Below are 24,413 nucleotides of genomic sequence, written 5' to 3'. Positions count from 1 at the left end.
CAGGAGTTTCTATTTTCCTTTAACTCATATATTTCTGGACCTATAGACAGAATTGTCAGCTTAAAACCTTACTTTGAGGGGGGCCATCCTTCAGTGTCAGCAGAATAGTAACCACCCTTGGTGATAGAATTTCGCAAGTGCCCAAAAGATATTCTCCTCTGCTAAAAATTGTTCCGCTGCTCACTGAAACTCCTTTTTTAAAAAGCAAGGGAAGCAGGGAGTGAGAAATCTCAAATTTAGGGTATAAAGTTAAATTCATGAGAGGGCCATGTATTTAGTTCAGTGGTGCTGCCACCTGCCTCACAAGTGCAAGGACCTGAGTTCCATCCCTGGCAAAAAAAAAAAAAAAAAAAAAAAAAAAAATTCATCAGAGAGGGTGAACAGTAGTTTACATTCACAGTGGCGTGTAAAGAACTAGCACCATTTCCCTTCTTGGAAGTACTTTTAATCATTGAAGATGACAAGCAAGAAAGTGTTAGCTACTTAGATTTGCACTGGCATCACAGAAAAAGACAGGGCTCAAAAAGAGAAGAGAAAAGCACTGATAACATTTTACATGTTTTGAAATTTTGTCTTAGGCCACCCCTTTTTTTAAATATTTGTAAACAGATGATAACTTTCATAGAAAACAAAGTAGCTTGCAACAGAGAGAATAATTAATGGCTTCTACGCCCTAAATTTTATACATGATAAAATGTTAAGAATGCACCAGCTGTGTTGGGTTATTTTCCCTATATATGCAAAAATGTGAAGCCAAGTTCATCTTTCTCAGTAGAGATACATGAGCCCTAAAGAAACATCTTATAGACTATCTGTACTAAGCATTAAAAGAAAATTAAGCAAAAATCAAGATAGTATTGAAAGCATAAAGAAAATATCCCCATCCTAAGTTAACTTGACCTCAAGACCAATATTTTTTTCTGACAAGGATGGACAGCTGCAAAATTCAGTAATCAATCAATATCATGAAATTTAATTAATCTTTGTTGATATGAAAAATAATTACACATTTAATGTGCTATTTCAAAGGTATGTTTAATCTTGCCTGCCATTTGACAGCAACATTTTTCTTCTAGGCAGAATCGAGGTGGCTTTTCAGTATTAGGTATGTGCATAGTTTGAGAGATTAAGATCAGAGTGGAGTTTTTTTTTTTCTTTAAGGAGACCATGGTAATGGTAGAATTTCATTTTCTAAACATGTTTCTCAATTCATGAGACACATCCTCCCTCCCTCTCTCTTACAGATATTAATAAAAGGCGACATGGCAGAAGTAGAATTTGATATATTATAAATACTAAATTATACTCCATATGATAAATAATACAAACCATAGAGATTCTCCCTGTGAAAGTTAAATATATCTTGATTCCTTTAGCCATTTGCTATATTTCCCACAGTATAAATCTCTGCCTATGATTGCTATGAATTCTGCACTGTCCCTTATTACCATGTTGTTTAAAAATGAAGCATGATCCATTAAATAGATATGCTAGTTAACTACCCACTATTACTCCTAGATCATTTCAGATAATTTGCCTGTCTATGATTCATTCTATAAATGAACTCTACGTGCTTGTTATTTTGTAAATTTAAAGCCTAATAATATATCTGAGTTAGTCTTTTAATTCAAATGGATCAAAATGACTTGCAAACTACTTGGTACTTTTATTAATGTAAAATATTATGTTGCTGAGGATACTAAAATTAGTGTTTTGTTAATTATAGGGGTTTTATATTCTAAAATTATTACAGTCGAATCTTAGTTTATGTCTTGGTTATTATATTTGATCTCTGTTTTACCATGTCACCCAATTCTGTAAAATTATTGAACATCTTTTTTAAAAAAATAATGTACTTAGTACCTACTCACAAAAGGAAAGTTGAAACAGGGTTCTTATTTGTAGAAGTCTAATCAAATAGCACTCACTATAGCTATTCTAACCAGCCAGTATGATATGGAAAAAATAGTGAAATGAGCAGAAAGTCCCACCCTACCCCAAGACGTGACGCAGAGGTTAAAAGCAAGACTTAGAACAAAGTTTATATGTCCAAATTCTGATATTGTCAGTTAGAATCTGCTTAACATCCCATGCCTCTGTCTTCTCATCTCCACCAGGGGTACACTCATAAATTGAACTTTGTGTAGAAAAGGTTTGTGGAGTCCTTATTATGTACTGGTTTAGGTACAAAGTGAAAAACAGAAGTCTCTGGCCCTTGCCACAAGGAAACTGTTTTCCCAGTTTAACCTGGGAAAGCGCCGAGGCTTTTAAAGGTATCCTTGTGGTTGCAGATTCTTCAGTCATTGGGTTTCACTGACTGGCATTACGAGTCCTCTAACTGGAATCTGATTGTAGACCTGCAGTCTAACTTCTTCGCCATGAAAATCTTGATCACTTTAATTACACTATCACATGCACATATAGTACTCTCTGTTTTCATTAGAACTTGCCTGAAAATTCTATTTTCAGCTGCTGTTTAATTATATTTATTTTTGCCAGAGAGAAAATCAGCTGCTTTAAAAATTATCACCAGAAGGATAATTATAATTTTCTAATAACAGTACTAATTAAATATATTAAGTCAGCTTTCATTGTTGAGCCAGTTTAAATATAGATTGATTATTTTATTCAGCTTAACATATTAGTATAAATAAATGTGTACACATTTAATAAACAACTATTTTAAAAGTTAAAGTGAAAATTACTAAAATACTTAATTTAAGCTTTGCTCGTCTAATAAAATCCATCAGTAAATATATTCAGCTGATGATGGAAGGTATTTAAAAGTCATAAATGTTCCAATCAATAAGTTTTTAGTTTAAAAAGTGTTTTTAAATTTATATCTCTGCACAAACATATACTAATGAAAAAAGTGAAAACAAAAATCACTTCTAAATGTTACAAATGAGCTAAAGTTAAATATTCTTTTAACCATATCCTATTATGCTTTAAAAAAGTAAAAACAGACACAAGATCCCAATGACAGCTGTAAATGTACTGTATACCTAAAAAGTACCAGTAAACTCAGTGAGAGAAAAAAATAACAAGAAAGTAGACATGGTCACACCGCTGGCATTGGTGGTATGGTGGTTAGCACAGCTGCCTTCTGTATTTCCTTTTCGGTATTAAAATCATAAATACAACTTAAAATTTGAAAAATTATATTTTTTTCATTTGCATATTTATTTCCCAATATTTAAAAAATGTTTTCTCACATTGAAAAGGTTCTGTCAGACTTTACTTTTTCTAGGATCAGTGGTCCTGTTCTTCTAGATTGTGTATCCATGTTCAAATTATTTAAAGGGAAAAAATACGACTTTAATAACTTTTAAGATGTAAGAAATTATCTTCTATATGTGGTTAATATAGTTTTTTACATAAAGAAGATATGAAAATCAACCTAACGTCTCAATAAAGCAGCTTTGAAAATGGAAAAATTTAAGTAATTTGTCTTCAAGTCATCCAGCTAGTCACTCGGCTGAGGAAGTTTTTCTTTGCTCACTAAGAGAAAAGAAAAAAAACTCAGTCCATTCAATGTGCACTTACGGAAAGCACTTCTCCTGGAGTTTAATTGGACATTGATGGAGACAAATGTTCCACTTGGTGTTTCCTTCACATCTCCCCTTGTATGTGGATGTGAGCTGCGTGGTACTGTGATTTATGGAGCTTTCAAGCAGATGTCATTGCCCTGGCAATTAATGTATGGTTTCTGCTGCTGTGTACAATAATTGCTCCTAGAAATTAGATATTATTCTTAATTTTCTTCCCCATTTGTCAGGTACAGGTTTGTTGTCATAGCTGCCGTGACATAGCAAGTGACCAATGCACACTATGCCAAACTCACGGGAAGGAGAAAATGCCATGATTCCACCCAGCCCCAAACTATAATATGTGTAAAAAGCTGCCTGGGATTCTTTCCCAGGCTCAGATGAGTTCTGCCACTTTGATAGAGGTTTTATTGAGTTCACTTTCCTGAGAGCACATCGGTGAAAGCACAGTCCTATTTTTGGATGTGGTTAGAAGACACTGGAGGACCAGGGATGTAATTCAGTGGTGCCACATCTGTCTGGCAAGTGCAAGGTCCTGAGTTTGATTTCCAGTACCAAAAAAAAAAAAAAAAAAAAAAAAAAGACACTGGAGTCAAATACACATGTTTGTAATTATAGAACTCTTTTTTAACACTGTACTTCAAGGAAGGGGACTGTCTTGCTGTAAATATGTTTGTTAAGACACCAAGGTAATCTGAATTTTAACTTTCTTTTTCTGTAGAATAATCTCCGTAGAATTACCAGATGATGCAAGACAGTTTGGAATTCAGTTCAGATGGTGGCAGCCCTATCATTCCTCCCAGGGAGAAGACGTGTGGGCTGTTGATGAGATTATCATGACATCTGTTCTATTCAACAGCATCAGCCTTGACTTTACCAATCTTGTGGAGGTCACTCAGTCTCTGGGCTTCTACCTGGGAAACGTTCAGCCATACTGTGGCCACGACTGGACCCTATGGTGAGGATTGCGTTGTTGTTACAGTTTGCATTAGAAGACTGAGCATGAAGATGCTCTTCCAGGCCACTCTGCACCTAGTTATTTGTTGACAAATATTTACTGCACATGGAGCCACTTGAAATGTCATTGTCATATCTGCATTATTATGTCCTGGTAGGGAGAAATGGAAAGAAAATATGGATAGATTTAAATAAATATAAACATATTCATTAATCTCAAATTTTGTTTCCCAAAATTACATATAAAATCTCTTCAGAAAGCACTAATAATTAGGGCCGGGGATTTGGCCCAGTGGTTCCGCCACCTGCCTTGCAAGCACAAGGACCCAAGTTTGATCCCTGGTATCACAAAAAAAAAAAAAAAAATCTAATAACTAAAATGATCACCTTATTCTGCCTTTATAGATCACTATGATGATAACAGTGAAAGGTGAAACGACTCTACTAATGGTTTTATTTATATTTTTGCAATTTTTATAGTTACTATTTCAATAAAAAAAATTTAAGTAGTTCTTAAGTAGTTTTTAAGTTATTCTATTTTCATGTTGTCTGACATGAAGTCCAAAAGGTTTTCTAAGCCTGTATTGAGATGTCCTTTTAAAGCCATGTCACCCATATTGAGCCGTAACTAATGCCAATAGAGTTTAAAGATCATGGTCCCCTAATTAGGGTGCCCTTTAGATTTTTCCCCTATGAGCATATGCAAATTTAATTATACAACAAACAAATAATTTCAGCTGTGATTAGTTGGTACTTCATATCAGTAAGATGATTCAACATTGATTAACTAGAGTGTAAGGTTCTGGCTGCTGGAAAAGGGAACTTCCAACAGTCTGCCATAGGAGACTGCTTTTGAATTGTTCAGACAGTGGATATGATACGTTCCACTGATTAGAGATTGGGAAAATTGCTCTGGAAAAATTGTGGTGCTGCTTGCCTGTGTGCAGCCCTCTGGGAGGCTGAGGCAAGAAATCACAAACTGGAGCCCAGACTGGACAACTTAGCTACTTGGTAATATACTGTTTCAAAATAAAACATTTTTCAAAAGATCTGGGGATGTAGCTCTTTATGAAGGCCCTGGACTCATTCATTTCCCAATAAGGGAGGTCAGGGGCAGAAAAACAAGGAAGTTGCAGCCATGTGGAGATCTGGAGAAACAGAATTCCAGCTATAGAAAACGTTGTGTATAAAGGCCCTAAAGCAAGAAGGACCACAGCATGTTCGAGGACGAGGAGGCAGGCCCGTGATACTAGTGCAGCATGCTAGGTAGTAAAAGAGTGCTTTTCAAGGATGGAAGCCAAGAGATGTCCTAGGGGCACAATCGTGTAGTATCTTCTAGGCCTGGAGATCCTGCAATAAAATTCAGGTCTCAGAACTCACGACCTTCAGGACTGTGCATACTGCCCCTCATTAGGTCCCTTTAGAACTGCAAACATGATTGAGGAATACTTTCTTAAGAGACTTCTGTTGAGTCGTGGTCAGACCAATTTAATTACTCCAGATGAATCATGCCGAAAGCTCTTCGCCACCATTGTCACCAGAGAGCATATCATAAATGACCCAGCAGTGACCTTATCATAATTAGCGGTAAATTTTATACACCATTGCACAGAAAATTACCTTTGATGGGAATTGTGCATGTACAGTCACATCTCACACACAGCAGGCTAAAATTCTAGCATCAAAATGACAGCTAATGGAATGGAAGTACAGCTGGTCACTTTTGCTTCAAGCATGTCAGACTAGAGAGAATGGAATTTCTATTTAGTAAAGTAGGAAAGGTTATATTGTACACTTTCTGTCTGATAGCCTCAGATGCTTACTTCTATGGATGCCCTGTCTAGTCCTCTAGCCTCCAAAGAAAATAAATGGGTGAAGCAAATAAAGAGATATAAAGATATAGACTAAAATGAGATTCATTAGAATTTCATGCTTCTGAAAACTGAAATTGACCTGAATTAACAGTAATTCAAATTGGTCACATACCATAAACTATATCTCACAAGTTTGTGTAGGGCTTCTTTTTTTTCCAGCACTTTTAATACAACAAAGAGTCATATCATGGATGCAAGTCCTGTATCATGTTTATTTTCATAAATAGTTAACATCTGCTCAAATAAACTCCAAAGTTGCTGAGCATTTTAATTTAACACTTGGGTTGAATGCGTGATGACAGCAGTTTCATTTTTGCTTTGATCAGAACCCTGAGAACAATATCCTTTCACACAAGTCTAATGAATATTCTTAACCCGCCGCTGCTTTAATTGGTGGAGATACATTTACTTTGTGAAAGTACAATCACAGTAATTATAGAAAACCATAAGAAAATATAAACAATTTTACAACCCCATGGGCACCTTCAGCAGCACTGGAGGAGTTTTATTAACAACAACGTGTGAGCAATCAAGTTCAACTTTTTGATCTCTGAAACGAAAAGGAGTTGTCCTGGTCACAAAACAACAGAGAGGATCCCCTGGCAGTGATAATAAGACTAGAGAAATGCATTAACTCTTCTATTAAGGACGTGAAAAATGCTCACTGCTCATTCAAATGAAACTGCATGGAAGATCTCAAACTGTTCCCATTTTCTTAGCCACTGAGTCAGAATAAAACCCCTTTTAATGATGCTATTTTCTCTCCACTGCTCTTGAGGAATGTATTATCCAAACTTCAGTATAAATCTTCTTCAGTCATGTTTTTCAGAAATGCTTGTTACAACACTGAAATTCAAGTAATGATGTTGACCAGCTATTTATTGTCACCTCCTAGTCCTAAAACATGTGCTTAATTTTTTAATTAAAAATCTTTGGAGCAGATTATCTTACTAAGTACAATTTCTTTAAACACATTTAAATATGTGGTCTCTGCCCTTCAATGACCTTCTTTCTCTCAAGAGACTGATAGAGATGGTCTGTACTGAATGGCGGGTGTGAGTTAATCATTGTTGGCTCTTTCCAGCTGTGAGTTCATTTGCTTCTCATTTTCTAGCTCATGACTTTCTATGAGCGTGGATTGTTGTTACGGAGTGTATTCTCCTGGGAAAACTTGGACAATTGCTTTTTCATTAGAAGGGCTACAGTCAATATGCTGTAAATCACTTTACAGCTTGTCATCCTTGAGCACAGTCTTTTAGTAGACAAATGAATTGCTTTTAATTATTGGTAATACTTTTCTTTTTTTTCCATACATAGTATCTGAAACAGAACCTCTGTCTGCTTTAGATTTCAATAATAATTCTGTTATTAATATTATCAATATATGATCATTATAGGGATCTTTTAATTATGATTTATTAAAGATTTTCACTAATACTGTTAACAGTAACACCAAGGGTTTTAGTTACTTTTCTCATTGCTGAAACAAAATACCCAACACCCAAATCGAAAGGAGGAAAAGTTTATTGTAACTCACAGTTTGTAGAGGTTTCAGTCCATAGTTGGCTGCCTCCCAGGCAGGTTGGCACGGCAGAAGAGAAAAAGCTCATGGAAGGCAGAAGGCAGCAAAGCACTAAGATAGCAAAGCAGTGAAGCAGCAGCAGCAGGGGCCTGCCTCTGCCTTTTAGCCCTTCCAGGCTACCCACCCTTTGGGTGGTACCACCCACCCAGGGTGGGCCTTCCCATTTCCACACTCAGAACTATGGCAAACCAAATCAGTGGACTAATTTAGTAACCACACACTCTTAATCCGAGCATCACACACCCCAGATCCAGCCCCACCTATGACCATATGAGGTCTTGGGGGGATATCTAAATACAAGCCAAGTGACACTAGCATTCCTCTGTCCCACTTAATAAATTAGCTAGATATAACAGGTAGGAGGGATATTGCTATCATATAGACTTGGTTTTAAAATGTGTACAATTTTGAGGGGTTAGTTGTTATGTTAGGATTGGCAATTGTTTACAGCAATTACAGTGTGGTAGAAACATAAACTTTGAGGTCACAAACCCAAGTCTTATAAGCTTGGAAAATAAAAAGCAGAGCACTTTTTACTAATGAGCGTTATGTTTTGATTGAGCTGTTTTAAGAATGTTGCATCAAAGCAACTCAATCAAAACAGGAAATAACTGACAGGCATCCCTACTTACAAGTTCCTGTCTCTCATCCAGTCTTTGTCCTTTAAACACATTTAAATACATGGTCTCTGCCCTTCAATGACCTTCTTTCTCTCAAGAGACCAGTTGACATGGTCTGTACTGCCATCCATGACCTAATGCCATCTCTGCCTCTTACTCCAACTCTAATCACTGCCCCGTACCTATCTCTTACTCCATTGCCAGCTGCTTATGGGCTAGGAGTTGAGCATAGAGTGAGAATATTGGTCTAGCACATTCTTTTGTAATTCCCAGAAGATGACTTGTAGTGGTTTCGTTTCTCAGTCATCAGATATGCCCCTGTATCAAACAGTAACACCAACCATTCAGGGAAATGTATTTAGCTTCTTTGAGCCTGAGCTTTTCACCTGTAAAATGGCTCGATAACACCTACTTCCAAGATTCTTGTAAACAGTGAGATCACGGATAGAAAGCGCCTGTCATCTGCATTTCCTTCACTTTCTGGTTGAAGGAAAGAAAACTCGTATCTGTAACGTTGCTTTTAGGTCCACATTTTGGAAGGATTTTTCTACTATTCAAAGCTGATAAATGTCATTTTGCTTCAGTAAGGCAAAAAGAAGATGTATCTGAGTCTTAAGGAATTCAAAGTAGATATGTTAAGGAAGATTTTTCTCATCTAAACTAGATCTAGTTGGGGAAAGATAATGGTGATTATACTTATTTTTGTTAATGTTTTGCTATCTAAATACCAAACATCGTTTCTGTGGATTACGTTCCAGCAGTACCAGACATGTTACTGTAGATAAGATTTTGTGAATGGTAGGTGGTTAGGTTAGCAAGAAATCCCAAACATAAAAGATCCTAAAACTCTGTTTATTTCATAATTTAACTTCAGTGCAGTTTATTTACAATAAAAAGGTGAGAAAGCATTGGTACCGTGAATTGTTGAAAGAGAAATGGAATAGTCTGAGACAGTCACTTCCTATAAACAACAGATCATGAAACCCCTTTGGTAGGCACTGGGTCTCGAGCGGGTGACCATCTTCAACCTCTGCCTCTGCCTCCCCGCCTTCCACTCAGTCCGTGCCGGTCACCATCTTCCTTCTTGCTCCACAGCAAGCCAACCTCTTTCCTCCCACAGCACCTTTGCCCCAGCCATGCCTCTGCCTAGGAGGCTGCTCCATTATTCATTTTTGGTACAGATTGGGCTTCCACGCTTTCCAGAATCTGGAAAAAAATACTGAGAGCTAGGAAAATGTGTGTTGTCTCCAAAATAGAACAATTGCAAACATGTCATTAAAATGACAAATGCATTTAAATCAAATGCTCATAAAATATAACATTTTGCCAACTTCATTAGTTGCTGAATTTAATAAAATTTCGTGATATTGGGAAATAATTTTTGGTCAGATTTCTAAGTATGCTGGGAAATCATAGCCAAACATGTATTAAATGAATTATCTGTAGCCAAATAAAATTTAAAGGGAAAATACTAAAAATCCATTTGAAGATTTTTTTTTACTACTAAAAGAATATGCATTTAATGTGAGACACAATTGCATTTAAAATATTTGCTTTGATGTGGGATGAAATTTTCAAATTTCTTTATAAAGTCTTAAAATAATTCTACTTTACTCTTCTGTAAGTAATGCACATGGCCATACATAGAAAAAGGAAACAGAATTTCAGTATTCCCTCATGCACTTTCTCTGTCCTCTACTCTCTCTGCCATGCTAAACATTTTCAGTCAGGGCTGTCAGGGCTGACTAGATGGACCTGTGTCCTCTCTGAGAGGAAGTGAGGCGAGGCGAAGGAAAAAGCAAGGTGAAAATGTAAGAAGCAATGCGAGACAATGGGAGAGTGCTGAAAGGTCAGCTGCTAATGATGGGGTTAAATGTGGATGGACCACCTTCGCTTCACCCGGCTCAGCTCTGAGGATGACCGTATTGATGGAGATAGAAGCACGGGCAGAGAGGAGTGACTGGAAGAGCTGGCATACCCTTGCGGCCCTCATCCCCTCATAAATGGCAGGGAGTTGCTGCCACTGGAAAAGGCGCGCACACACACTTCCTGACAGGAGGCCAGCTAGCCCCGCGGAACTGTGCCCAGCTCTTTCCTCTGGGTCCTTACTCACCCTCCCTGCCTGTCAGTCTCCCCGTCCTTATCTCTCTCAACCACAGCCTTGTTTGTTTGTGCCCGCTGCCCCTCCACCTGCTACTCCGCAGGTGGTTACCTTGTTCTGCCTCAGTTTTTTCCAGCTGCTGAATATTGCCTTCAGAAAAAGCCATTAGATGGGGAACATGAAGATTTGTCAGCTCAGACTTGACAGAACTCTTCAAAACCACTTTATCAACACATTTCTATAAACTTTAAAATTAAATTGTTTTAAGTTATTTAGCTGCTGGAATCTAAATTCTAAATTGGATGAGATTGGTCCCCAGGAAACACAGGAGGTGTCTGGGCTGTAAATGGAACTCTGGACACCTGAGGAAGGGATGGGGGGCCACTCCCTGGAGCTCCCTACAGAGTCTCCCATGTACCCACCACTGTGTAGGTGCTCATGATCTGGTTAGAAAGAGAAGTGTTCATCTGCGGTCCGTGGCCATTACGTGCAGAGAGCCTGTCTCTTAGGGGACCCACTCCCCCACTTCTGTCTCCTGCACACAAAGTTATCGACCTTCAGAGAAAGTTGGTACTAGGGTAAGTTTTGAACGAAAAGAGGTTGATTTCTATAAAAGCTGGATAAATAACAGCCAAGCAGCTTTTTATTGCTCAAGACTTTATCTAACTTAAAGATTCTATTTCTTCCCTGCTGTTCTGTTTTGTTTTGTTTTGTTAACAGAGATCAAACTCGGGACCTTATGCTTGTGAGGCAGGCAGTGGAACCACTAAGCTAAATCCCTGGCCCAAAGAATTTACTTCTTACTTTAAAAATAATATATTAATTTCCAAATTTCATGAACATGAAATGAAGAAGCTGAAGAATATAAGCTTACTTTATTTTCTATAAAAAGTGTAAAGATAAGCAAAATAAAGCAGGTGCTAGACATCAGTCCTATAAAAGGAGCTGGAAACAGATGCTAAAAACACATCAGTTCCAAAATATCTTTGATGACAACATTACCCTGAAATCTTAACTAAATAAATAAGGATTGATCTGGCCACTCAGAAGTCAATAAAGACTTTTTAAATGACAGATTGAATAAGTACACGATACAAGACAATACACAGGGTAATTCCAAATTTGTTTGAAGCTGTGGATTGAATGAAGTTTTATAATTTTGTCATAAAATATGGCATTTGGAAAGTTCTTACTTAGATGATTAGTCCCATTGAAAAACTAGTTGAAAGAAGATAGTCAACATACCAAGGGGAAATTTTTTCTTTCTTTTTTTTTTTTTTTTTTTTTTTGTACTGGGGATTGAACTCAGGACCTTGTGTTTGCCAGGCAGGCGCTGACACCACTGAGCTAAATCATCAAAGGGAATATTGATAGATTGGATTATCCATGTGTAGAACATGTTAAGTCAACATCTCTCTGTCTACACACACACACACACACACACACACACACACACTGAAATTATCTCAGCAGTGTGGCAAAGAAAATGCTGGCCATTTTTGGACCCTGAAACATGAATGAGAGTCTGAAGGGCATAAAGCTAGAGGCAAGTTAAGTTGATGAAAGCAGAACGAGCAAAAGCCTCTCACCCCTTGCTCCGGCCACACTGCACTCCAGAATGGAGCGGAGGCTGGAGACCAGTAGCAGAGGTGGTGCACTGTGGAGAAGCCCACAGGAAGATGAAGACCATCAGGGGCCACCTCACCCTGCAGAAAACTACCTATTCAAACTGCAGAGGGAAAATTACAACTTCCATGATTCGAGTATGATTTTAGTATTTTGCTTTAGTCCTGAATGGATCAATATTGCAAACAAAAATGAGTACCTAGACAAATAAAAGGAGATAATTAATAGGCAAAGTTTAATATGCTTTATAAAGTTGTACACTAATGGTAAAAGGTAGATATTGAACTAACTCAAGGCAATGTCAACAGACACTCATAAAAAGAATAAGGCACCATTAGAGTCATGTATCCTACTACTTTAAAAATTACACTTGCAATTGGGGAAGGAAAAACATTACAGCAGATTGGGAGCAGGAGATATTTTTAACATATATGATGGGCTATACCTCCCCTACATGTGAAAAACTGATACATATCAGTAAGGGAAAGTTTAACTCTGTTTTTAAAAGTGAACACAGTACATGAAAAAAACCTATTCACTCATATACAAAAGTACAAATAGCTGGTAAATACAAATAGCTTTTTAGCATCCATAGTCATCAGATATGTAGATTTAAAGGTGTTAGGCATAAAATATCTAAAATGAGAAGTATTGTCAATGTCCAGTATTGACAGATGCTAAGAACTGTCAGCTTAGTCGTGGTTAATGTTCTTGGTAAATATAACCTGGTACAGCCCTTTGGGGGGCGGGCAGCCCGGCAGTAAGTGTCAACTTTTACAGCATGCGTTTGCTCTCGCTAAGCAATTCTGCTTCTAGGAATTTCCTCTAAGGAAATAATTTGGCAAGTGCACCAAGATGCACAAGGATACATATTACAGAAGCATTTTTTTTATAACAGTAAAAAGTAGATACAACTTCCAGAATTTTCTATACTTAAAGTTGGTTTTATGCATTTAAAAATGACAATATCTAGCCATAGTTTTCACAGAAAAATAGATTTTCTATTTCAAAATTAATTTTAAAATGAAAAATGAGTGAGTCTACATATGTAAGCATAAGAAAAAATGATGGAAGTATTTATATCAAAATATTAACAGTGGTCATTTCCAGAGAGTGGAACTGTTAAATTTTTACTATTTTAAAAAAGCTTCTCCAATACATGTAAAATATATATGATTCACTAAAAAAATATTATTTTGTTTTGAAATATAATATCAGAGAATGAACAACTAAGTTAAAAACTCCATCTTTATCCTGCAACATCCAGTTTCTGTGTGAAATCTAGTAAAAGTGTTGTTGGTGGTTTATAGCCAAAAAGAGAACGATATCAGAAAAGATCAGATTCATTCACATCTCTTAAAAATGACGAGAATTTCTGAATGGCATCAAAACAAAAATACCATGGTACAGCTCTTTCATTTCCCTGGAAAAGATTTCTGCAAAGCTGTTGTTCTCTGTAAGATTCTTGAAAATGACAGAAGATTGCTTAGGTTTATAAGAAAAATAAATCTTGATGCAGCATCTTCTCCTGTGCCGCATTTGTAATGAGATTTCAGCCATATTAACTTTCTAACCCAAATATTCTTAAAATGTAAGGTTATTTGTCAAAAAATGGCTCAGTCCCCAGGTGATTTGGCTTTTTGGACAAGAATTTGCTATTAAGGAATTTTGTGGACCAGACATTCACCGTGTACTTTGTTCACATGCGTCTGCCTTCATGTAAAAGAACTTTTTTATTTCCGGAGACAGAAGAAAGACCCTAGAGGAAACAGGAAGTGGTTTCTTAAAGTGCAGGTCACCTTAGAACTTTGTCAGTGTTCATTACAGCGTTTAAGTACCTGTAGTTTTGTAAAACCTGCCTGCTCCCCAGTTGAGAGACCTCACTCATGTGCTCGTTTTATTTAACAAACATTTCCCCAAGAGCCTTCCATAGTTCTGACAGAGTAAAAGACTTCAAAGTGGAAATCAGAAGGTCTAGAGTCTGGCTTTCTAGTAACTGGGACCCTGGGGCCAGCAACTGTGCCTGTCAGCCTTCCTTCTCCATCACACAGTGCTAAGGGTCCACAGTGTTCTCCCAAGTGGCCTGGCCTAGCTATTGGAAAAGCACAGAGCCCACACAGTGTGCTTCTGTGAGATTCAGGCATGGTCCTGTCTTTCCAGCTCCAGAAATGAATAAGATATGATTCCACCCTGGTTAGAAAACAGATTCTCAGCAATACCTGAGGCTAAACAAGGGCAGGGTGGGATCAGGGTGGGCAGAGGAGCTGAACTGCAAACCAAACTTACAGCTTCGGGACCCACATAGTAGTGTTAGCCACTTGATTCGTGCCATAGTAGAGCACGCACTGGCCTTCTTGGAGGTAGAAAAACAGGAGAGATGGGGTAGTTTTGTCCTAGTGAGGGAAAATATCCCTTTTTCTATTTAAATCTTGTAATTAGATGCAGGAACTTTTAAAGATTGTTCCTTGATTTTTGAGGCTGTCTTGCAAGTCAACATGAATAAAACTAAGGCTGATTCCCAATGCATTCTGTCTCCAGAATTTCTCCCATAATGTGGAAGTCGGTTGTTCTTTTCCATTCCTGTAATTTTTAACAGAAAAGAAGTTAAGCTTCATTTTTACCTTTATAAACATAACGACTTCACCAAGTGGCAAAGAGGAGCAATTCTGTAAATTAAAGGATTGCAATGCATGAAATTCTCTGCCCCACAAAATCCCAGCTGAGTGTGAACATTCAGGAAGGAAAGAGCCAACCTAACATCACTGGCTTTCAGCCGCCAGTCTTGAACAAATCAGAAGCCCTCAAGTATGGCACTGGAGTATAAATCGTGGACATCTGTGCTTTTCTTGTGTTATTTCGTTTCAGATTAAGCCATTGCGATGGATATAGTATGATGAAGTAAGGCAGGTGTATTGGAATTGCATTTGGTCCAGGTTACAATAAAAATAAGAAAAGGCTGACTGTGGCATAAACAAAAGTAAAGAGGCTTATTTGTCATTTATAACAAGCAATCTTTGGATGGAAAGTCTAGGGCTGGAGTGTGTCTTAACAAGGCCATCGGGGATCCATGCTCTCTCTGCCTTCTGCTGCAGTCTCAGCAGAGAGGCTTCCCTGCACTCTTGTTCCATTATTGCCACAGGATGAGTGCAGTCCCAGCAGAAAGGAAGGAAGATCTTAGGAACAGCAGGCTGAAGCCACGGTGGCCAGTTGCATCGTCCCCTTTAAAAGATTATAATAAAGCCAAACGTGTAAATCTGCTTAGCATCTTGCTTTTGTGTCTCACTGGTGAGAATTCGTTGCTGGCCATGTGGCTGCACTGGACCACATAGCTGCTGGAAGGTGACTAGGAAGGTGACTAGGAAGGAAGGATGTGGCTGGCAGTTGGATTCACTGACCCAAAAGGACCTACCCACAACAGGAAACACCAGAAACACTGGGTTCTTACTCCACCAGTTGACTGTACCAGTGCTAAGCAAGAATTTTGTTGTCATCCTTTAATTGCCCTCGTTGTGCTTTCTTAGCTTGTTATTTTGTATAATTCATATCTTGTTTCTTTCTTGATGTTTTGACATGTTTAAAGTCACTGTCATCAGAGTAGCTCAGAGCACTCTGTGCTTCTCGGGTTTGTGTACTTCTGGTCTTCAGCCAAGTTCGGGGTTACCTTTGTCCCCACGCGAAGGTCGGGTGCTGACAGTGTGTGTAAAACACAGTGCTTCCTTCTGCTTCTAGAATTTTGAGGACAGCAAACCATCTCAAAGGGAGGAATTTACAAAAGGCTGATGGTAAAAATAATCTTAAATTATTTCAGAAAGCTTGGGGTAGGGAGATAACTGAGCATAGTGGAAGTGCGATGGCTTCAGAGGCTCTGGGTGCCTTGCACACCCTTCAGATCAGGTGCAAACTTGAGACTTTGCTCTACATTTTCTCTCAGGACACCAGGCAGCATGGCGCACCTTTAAGGCAAAAACAATTTAAATGATGCCTCTTTCTCCTAACAAGGTACTAGAAAGAGCATTAACCCTGGAAGATAAAAGCAGCATTTGTCACAGAAAAAAAAAATTGGGGAAACCTTCTTTGTCTACATAAAAGAACATGGAAGTAATAGAAAAGTCCATGCTTGTGTGGTTGATCACGATTTTTGTTCTATGCTGATTCTTCTACTTTGCCCATATTTCTAAATATTACCACATGCATTTCTGAGATTGCATCTTATCTTTGAGGTTGCATCTCTAACACATAGTAACAATTATGGTTTTATAGCTATCATTACAGTGCAGTTGCATAACTGAAAGTTAATAATTTGTAAATAAAATATGAGAAAATTTTATTTAAAATTGCAAATATTTTTCTCTCCTAATCTTTGGGTAATAGAAAGATAACCAGATAGTGTGTTGGTAAAGAGGCCCAAAAGTCAGGCAAGGCTGATTTCTCATTGAATGTTACTAGCCCCATTTCCTCTTATGTTAAAAAGAACTAATTATTACTACTATACAGAGTTACTGTGAAGATGAAACTAAGGAAGGTCATTGAATATTGTGCTTAGCCCAGCCTTATTGGCCTACAGTCAATAAATGATGGACACCACTATTAATAATGGTAAACAAGCCGTGATATTTTTCATTTCATAACTGACTGCATGACAAGGAGTACTGAATAGGACTTCTTCCTCCCTTTTATTGAACATCCTACAATGGCAGAGATCAGGACTTTTTCTCTGTTCATTGTGCAACTATAAAATCTTAAAGAACTGTTAAACAATAATTACTCATTGTTGGGAAATGCTTCTTACATGTTATAACCTTGAGCCTAACTCCATTGAGGCCCCATACATGGGCAATATTCCATTTTTAAGTGACATCTTCATCTCTTCAAGAAGCCAATCATAGTATTCTTTCTTCTATTGATTCCACAAAAGATAGGTAAGAAAATATATTAAATGCATGAAAGATTTCAGAGTATTACATTAGCTCCACCATCTGATTACTCAAAGTTACCGTTCCCAGGTAGGGCTGAGCCTGCCTCTGGATGGCAGAACCAGTTACTGAGGTGACACTGGCCCATGGAACTGTAGTACAAATGGACCCAGCTTTTCATCTGCTGTGATGAATTACAAATTCCCTGAGATGTTTTCTGTAAAACAAATCATTTTGACTACCTTCAAATAGTTTCCCACTATAATTACAGAGCTCTCAACTGGGACACAGTGAAACAACTACATTTTACTGACTGGACATAACAATTAAAACTACATTAGATGTGTTTAGTAATTAATACATGAATGTTAACAACTCCTCGGCAAATAAGAAAAACACAAAATTTACAAACTGTTGAATTTCCCCCCAACTAAAAACAGCTATGATAAACATTATGGTCAATTTTCTTTATGCCTCATTTTGTGTATATTTTTTAAAGTGCTTTCATAATGTATATTTTAATCCAATTATTTTGGTGAATATTTGAAACATGAATAATATTCTGCAAGGTAATTATATCATTTAAGTCTTTCTTTCCCCCTTTTGACATCCTATAATATTCATCATGTTTATAAAATTATCTCTGAATTTAGAATTCTTTCCTTACAGTAGATTCCAGGAGATGAGATTAATGAGAGTGATAAAAGAGAACCTAATTTCAAATACGTTTGACAACTGTAGGTATTAACTTTTTTAAAAAGATTGCTTCTTTGATAGAATATTTTAAATCTCATTTATTAGATTGGCTGAAATCCGTTCTACACCTTGGCAAGGCTTAAGTAATTTAGCGCAATAAAACTATTTTGGCATACAGTACAAAGTAAAGAGCCTCGTTTTTCCCCGATACACTGCTTTTTGGAATTTTCTGATTTCCTCCTCTGTGTCTTTCAGCTTTACAGGAGATTCTAAACTGGCCTCAAGTATGCGCTATGTGGAAACACAGTCCATGCAGACAGGGGCGTCCTATATGATTCAGTTCAGTTTGGTGATGGGATGTGGCCAGAAATACACTCCACACATGGACAACCAGGTGAAACTGGAGTACTCAACCAACCATGGCCTCACCTGGCACCTTGTCCAAGAAGTAAGTGTGTTTTCTCTAAAGCCTGTGATTGGTAACGTCTCCCTTCTTACATAAAGCAATTACAACTTTAAAGTTTAAGTTGGGTTGAAAAGAAATGGTGTTATATGTGTAACCTAAAATGGACATAAAGGATTGCATAGATACCACATTCTTTGTGGTTAGATATGAAAAGGGGATTTGGAAATTTAAAAATAAATAGTATTGTATCAGTCAGTGCTTACCAGAGAAACAGAGTTAATGCAAGATACACAAATATACAATAGTTTCCAAGATTGGCTTACATTGGCCACCTGTAGAGTCAGGTGCAGAAGCGTGCAAAAGGGCTGTCTGTGCACTGGAGAGCTGAAGGATCCAGTCAAAGGCCTGGAGCTCAGTGCAGTGTCCCAGGAAAGTCCATATCAGGAGACTGAAGGGTCTGAGCTGGGGGCTGAAAAGTCTGCACTGGAAGCCAAGAGATAATGACCAACCAAGGCGAAGGTCAAGACTGGAGCTCCTCCAGAGAACCAGAAGCGAGCCTTCCTTCTTCGTTTCCTTTGATTCCGTCCAGGCTATAACCTGGTTGGTGCCACTCGCACTCAGGGTGGGCCATCTTCTTCAGTACATCCCTTCAGCCACACCCAGAACTATGGTGATCCAATTTATGGATGTTTCTTACTCAAATTGACACGATCAGTTATCACAGGTAATAAGTTCAGCGCCAGAGACCTCCATTTCTCTGATGCTCTTCCTGTCTAAACATACTCTTCTTTCCCTACAGTGTCTGCCTCTCCTTTTCTAGGTCTCTTAACTTGTACATAGACTATATAACGAATGTGGTATCTCTTGCTTTTAGATGCAGAAAGAAACAGATACCATTGGAATAAAAACAGATCTTGGAATAAAATTTATTTTTTCATATATACCTTAGTAATCTATCATTGCTATAAACGCATTTTTGTAACTTCATTTGCAGAATAATTTAACCAAATGCTGATGTTATAACAAGTCAAAAATTAATCCCAACCCATTTCTGTTTCTACATGTAAGAATTGGTAAATATTTCATCCCATATGGCTTCTCATTTGTGAGTATTTCCCAAACATTCTAGCTTCGCTGAAGGAAAACTCATGGATTGCACACATATCACCAGTAGTTGGATTACTGTATCAGATTTCCCTAAGGTCATTTGCACTTATGGTGAGTGGGCCAACATATTTCTCTTGGGGAAGTGAAGCTGAGTGTAATTTTTGCCTGATTCTTTTTCAGGAATGCCTTCCAAGTATGCCAAGTTGTCAGGAATTTACATCAGCGAGTATTTACCATGCCAGTGAGTTCACACAGTGGCGAAGAGTCATAGTTCTTCTTCCCCAGAAGACCTGGTGAGAAACGACATATTCAGATACGGTTTTCACTTTATTTTTTACTGTCTCTATTGGGATAGCTTCCAAATGAAGATCACTTAAAAACATTGACAAGACCTTTACTCTTTTATTTTCACTGTCAAAAGGCCAGATCTTAGTTTCATAAAAAGGATATTTGAAAAACAGAGTTAATGGAAAATATGAACATTAGATTTTTCCTGTCCTAGCTTCTCCTGACCATTCTTCTGCACCCAGCTTTTCTCTCTATAGGGAACTTAATGAGCCACTCCTTTAGGTTTGACTACAAAAGGAAATGATACAGACTCTAGAAACCCAGGCATTCTGGATTGCAAGTTTATCTTCTTGCTACAAAGTCCTACTTTTTATATCAAAAAACTTAACATGAATTTTTTGCTAGTTGCATTTTTTCAGTAACAATAAAAATCATTCTCCAGGAAGCAGAGGCCTTAGTAAACATTTGACAATGTGAAAGAAAGAAAAAAATCATAATCATTTTTCTCAGATATTGCATTGTTTTGGGTTAGGTTGACCAATTAAAAACAATCCAGTATTGGGGGGAGGATTCAAGAATTCAGAAAGATGCAGAGAATTTAAAGCCCAGAGTCAGAGTGAACTTGCTCAGAGAAAAAGCTTTGAACTGAAAATGAGAAGGCGTGAATTCTCAGCATAGTTCTGCCAATTTTTAATTAACCACATGATCTTTACCATGTACAACCTTTTCAAGGCCAGTTCTTTATGGACGTAATGAAACATTTTAATTAGATAATCTTAAAGGTCTCCCACAGTCCTAGAATTCTAAGATTCTGTAATGTGTACAAAAGGAAAAAAAAAAGAGACAAGTATTATATTTTTCCATGTCTGCCTTTCAGTTCTCCTTTTGTGAAGAAAAAATTACTAAATAAATCCCTTCTCAGATTATTTTGTATAAATTTGGCTCTACACGAAAACAACCTAGAATAATTCTAGATAACAACCTAGAATAATTCTTATACCTTTGGTTGAATATTGAATTACTGTGTGATGGAAGAATGGCATCTTGATTATTTTAAAGGATGTGTCATTATATCAGTTGGATAAAATGCTTGAAATTTGCTTTCCACAGAGATTTTTTTTTTTATATCCGACTGTGAGCCATTTCCTATATATTCTATTGATACTTTTGCATAACAAGTTTTTACTTTCTCCAACATTCTGCTTGTTTAGGTCTATGGCTGAGAATATAATCAAGACTTTAATTTCAGTGACATTTCAAGCATATATAGCAATAAAGTTTTGTGCAAAATAACACATCAAACAAACAAAATACTGATCATACTGGGTGCAAGGTAACTGCGGGGTTTTTTTGCAATATTTTACAAATAAGTACATTTCTCCCATTTTAAAAAAATGAAAATTTGAACATGGTTGTGCGCACCTGTAGTCCCACCTACTCAAGAGAAGGAGGCAGGAAGTCAACTGAACCCATGAAACCTTGAACCCGGGAGTTGGAGACCACCCCAGGTGGTGTATGATAATAAGACCCTGTCAAAAATAAACAAATAAAACAAAATAAACTAAAAAATATAAATTACTGATTATCATTATTTAATGTGTGGTAAAATTTCAAAATTGTGGTAAAATAATATGGATATGTATTTTAGCGATGGCTTTTCACCCATACAAACCTTAGAAATGATTTTCTTGGTTCTTGTAGTTTAAAGAGTATCCAAAAAAGTATCTTCCTTATCACAAAAATGTTTGCAAGTTATTTTATCTTCAAGTTGTATGCTGCATTATTACTTCTTAGCTCAAAACATGACACTGCCAAGTTGAAAGTTTTAACATGGTTAGTGAAGGTTAATTCTCATCAGTGCTAATAAAATGCTTAAAAAGAAATATACTGACCCTTAAACTCTGTAGATCCAACACAGTGCCTGCCATCCAGTAGTCAGGTTCATTGAATGTTGGGGAAATAAAAACAGTTTTAATTCAGTGTGACTCAATAATCAGCATATCTCATTTTGCAAAGAGAAAAAAATTCTGTTCTTTTGAGTGTTTGCTTTTACTTCCATCTAATAAATAACATCCTTCTATTTTTCCTAATTTCCTTCAAAGCCTTGGAAAAAGAAAATGATAATTTTTTCTCAGTGAGAATATTTTTTAAAACACAGTCCAGTAGGATGGATAATTGCTTTAGTATTTCTACTGACTGATATTTAAACCAAACATTATTGCTACAATTTTAAAAATAGTACTCAATTCGTAGTTATTATCTGTAACCAGTTTTGGAATCTATAATGTGTAAAGGCTCTGCATTTACTTTCCTTGGCATTCTTGATAACTTTATTATTGTGTGTTCATTTCAGACTTTCAGAAATAGCATCCCATTAAAGGAAAGATGTGCAGTTTAGTTTAAGGCCTTATTACTTCTTTGGCCAAATCTTTGTTCTACTGTTTTGATTCAAACATGTGCAAATACAATCTGAATGAATAAAAACGAATGTGGTGCTTGCATCATCAGAGATCTGTTAACTTTGGAAAATGTGCTAGATAGGATAACTTAGAATAGAAATATCAGATGTATACACCTGTTCAGAGTATATGAAGTGAACATTTCTTACCCAGTGAAAATTAATTTTGTTTTTTATGAGAGGCATTTACATAAGAACAGGGCCTAATGAGACCCAAACAGCTGTCAGCCCCTGACTTCATAAACAAATCAACACCTAATGACTGAATGAGTTTCAGAATAATTGGGTAAATGTAATTACAGGAACTCTAAAAGTGGGAAATATAATTTAGTCAGCCTTCATTTACCTCAATGGTAGGTTACCTATCAGGAGATGACTCGCTCCCATTTTATTTCAGCCTTGAGGTTTATAGGGGGTAGAAATCAAATAAAGACTCAAATTTTGTTGCTTTGAGGGAACCCATAGTCTGGGTTTGAAGTTCAGGTCAGCTTCATTTCATAACCAACACAGCGGTTCTTTCTGATTCGTTCCCAAAAGTACAAGATCTTCTTAGCTTACTTAGTTGAGAGAGAGAAAGAATTGGCAAATTAAATATTTATTTTGAAGGCGATATTTAGCCATGATGCGGCTGCAAATCAGCGAGATCGCACCTCTTGCCACGTGTGGCCACCTGGAGATTGCTCATCCAGCTAATTTTTTTTTTTTCTCACTAAAAGTGAAGCCAATATTCAACCTGTTTTTCCCACCTTTGCTTTTTAATTAAGATCAGCACATTAAACTGGGGGTTGTGTTTAAATGGAATAGTCCACTGCAAGCTTTTTATGTTGAGGAAATACCTTTTCCCAAGAGATGTTTTGAGGATTAATTTACTGAGAAAAAGTTGGGCTGTGTCTGCACACGGCTATTACAAGCATAAAGAAACTGGGAAATCTAGCATGAGGAAGGAACAAAACTTCATCTGCATATAAAGAAAACAAGCTGTCACCCTGGTCCACTCGCCACGAGAGGAATTGTTATACTTGGGAGCTGGAAGGAGCCAGAGAAATTAATTTATCCAAACCCTTTTTATGAGAGGTAGGGAACTAGAAGCCCTTGAAGGCTTTGGTTTCTCAATAAAGGTCACACAGCTGATAAATGGTACAACCGCAGTCCAGGGGTCCATTCTGCAGTCTGCTACCCCAGGACGTGAGAAACAGGCTGCCCCTTCCTGACCTGCTTATCCACTCCCTGACTCATTTCTCTTTTGAGCACCTACTTTATTCTTTTCCTGTGTAGACTGTCAAAACAAAGATACAATGTCTCTCTCTCCAAAAGGGCTCACTGTCTATCACCTGTGGCCCTGGATTTTAAAAGTAGGCTCAACTCTTCCTTTCATGATGGAAATAGTACATGAACTTTATGTGCTTCTATTCTCTAGGGCTCTGTGTTCAAAGGCAGTGTGTCTACTTTTATAATAGGCTCTTCTAGAAACCATTTCTTAATGGGACTGTGCAAATTGTGGTGGCCATTTAATTACAAACATAATCCTCTGACCATAGAGGAGGTTGTGTGTCTGTCCCTTTGTATGCTCCACAATGAGCCCTGATATGTAAGTAAAACTATGAACGGTGTGTACCTCACTGACTCCTGGAATTACCCTGCTAGGCTTAAAAATGCAACCTATTAGCAACAGATCATTGGCAAAATAAATAATAAAAGTGTGGTCTGGATTTTAACTATCTGTTATGTACTTAGGGAGTACTTAATATTTGTAATTGATGCAGAAGACTTTTATGGTTCATTCAGAGTCATTAAGATCAAATATGTCTGTAGATAGCATGCTTGGGCATGGTTTGATCAGTGGAATTGAGTTAGCCACCATAATTCTGCAAGTTTTTTGAGTGCATATTATTTTATTTAGCACTTCAACTAAAAAGATCTAGCCCCGATGCCTGAAAATTGATAAAGGTGAAAAATATGCTGTCATTTTAAAAGAATGTTATAAAGTAGTCAGTGGCTGGAAGCCTTGACATTGCCCCCAAAATAGCCACTTCCTTAGATTTTGGACCTGGTTTCATTGAATTAAGGTCCCAAATGTTTCTCTGTGTGTAGTGGATTAACTTTTCGTACCCACTTGAGATCAACTTGTCCACGTAACTCAAGCAAGTTGATACTTCAGAAATAAGCAGAATTTAGGAGCCAGATGTTCTTATTCATGCTATAATATGGTATAGTATATCCTCTCAACCCTAAAATAA

General features: G+C 37.2%; 1 protein-coding gene across 1 annotated transcript in view; it reads left to right on the top strand.

Moving 5' to 3' along the window:
• Window positions 1-24,413, top strand: part of Reln (reelin) — a 295,852-nt gene that overhangs the window by 170,570 nt on the left and 100,869 nt on the right. Inside the window, exons 20-22 of the mRNA XM_033755897.1 lie at window positions 4,270-4,506; window positions 18,173-18,365; window positions 19,611-19,723. Of these exons, the coding sequence (XP_033611788.1) occupies window positions 4,270-4,506; window positions 18,173-18,365; window positions 19,611-19,723 (543 nt within the window). The remainder of the gene's footprint in view (window positions 1-4,269; window positions 4,507-18,172; window positions 18,366-19,610; window positions 19,724-24,413) is intronic.

This window comes from Fukomys damarensis, unplaced genomic scaffold (assembly GCF_012274545.1).
Source record: "Fukomys damarensis isolate Sample0158 unplaced genomic scaffold, DMR_v1.0_HiC HiC_scaffold_4, whole genome shotgun sequence".
NCBI lineage: Eukaryota > Metazoa > Chordata > Mammalia > Rodentia > Bathyergidae > Fukomys > Fukomys damarensis.
The sequence above is the reverse complement of the archived record's forward strand: the minus strand, read 5'-3'. Positions and strand labels throughout refer to the sequence as shown.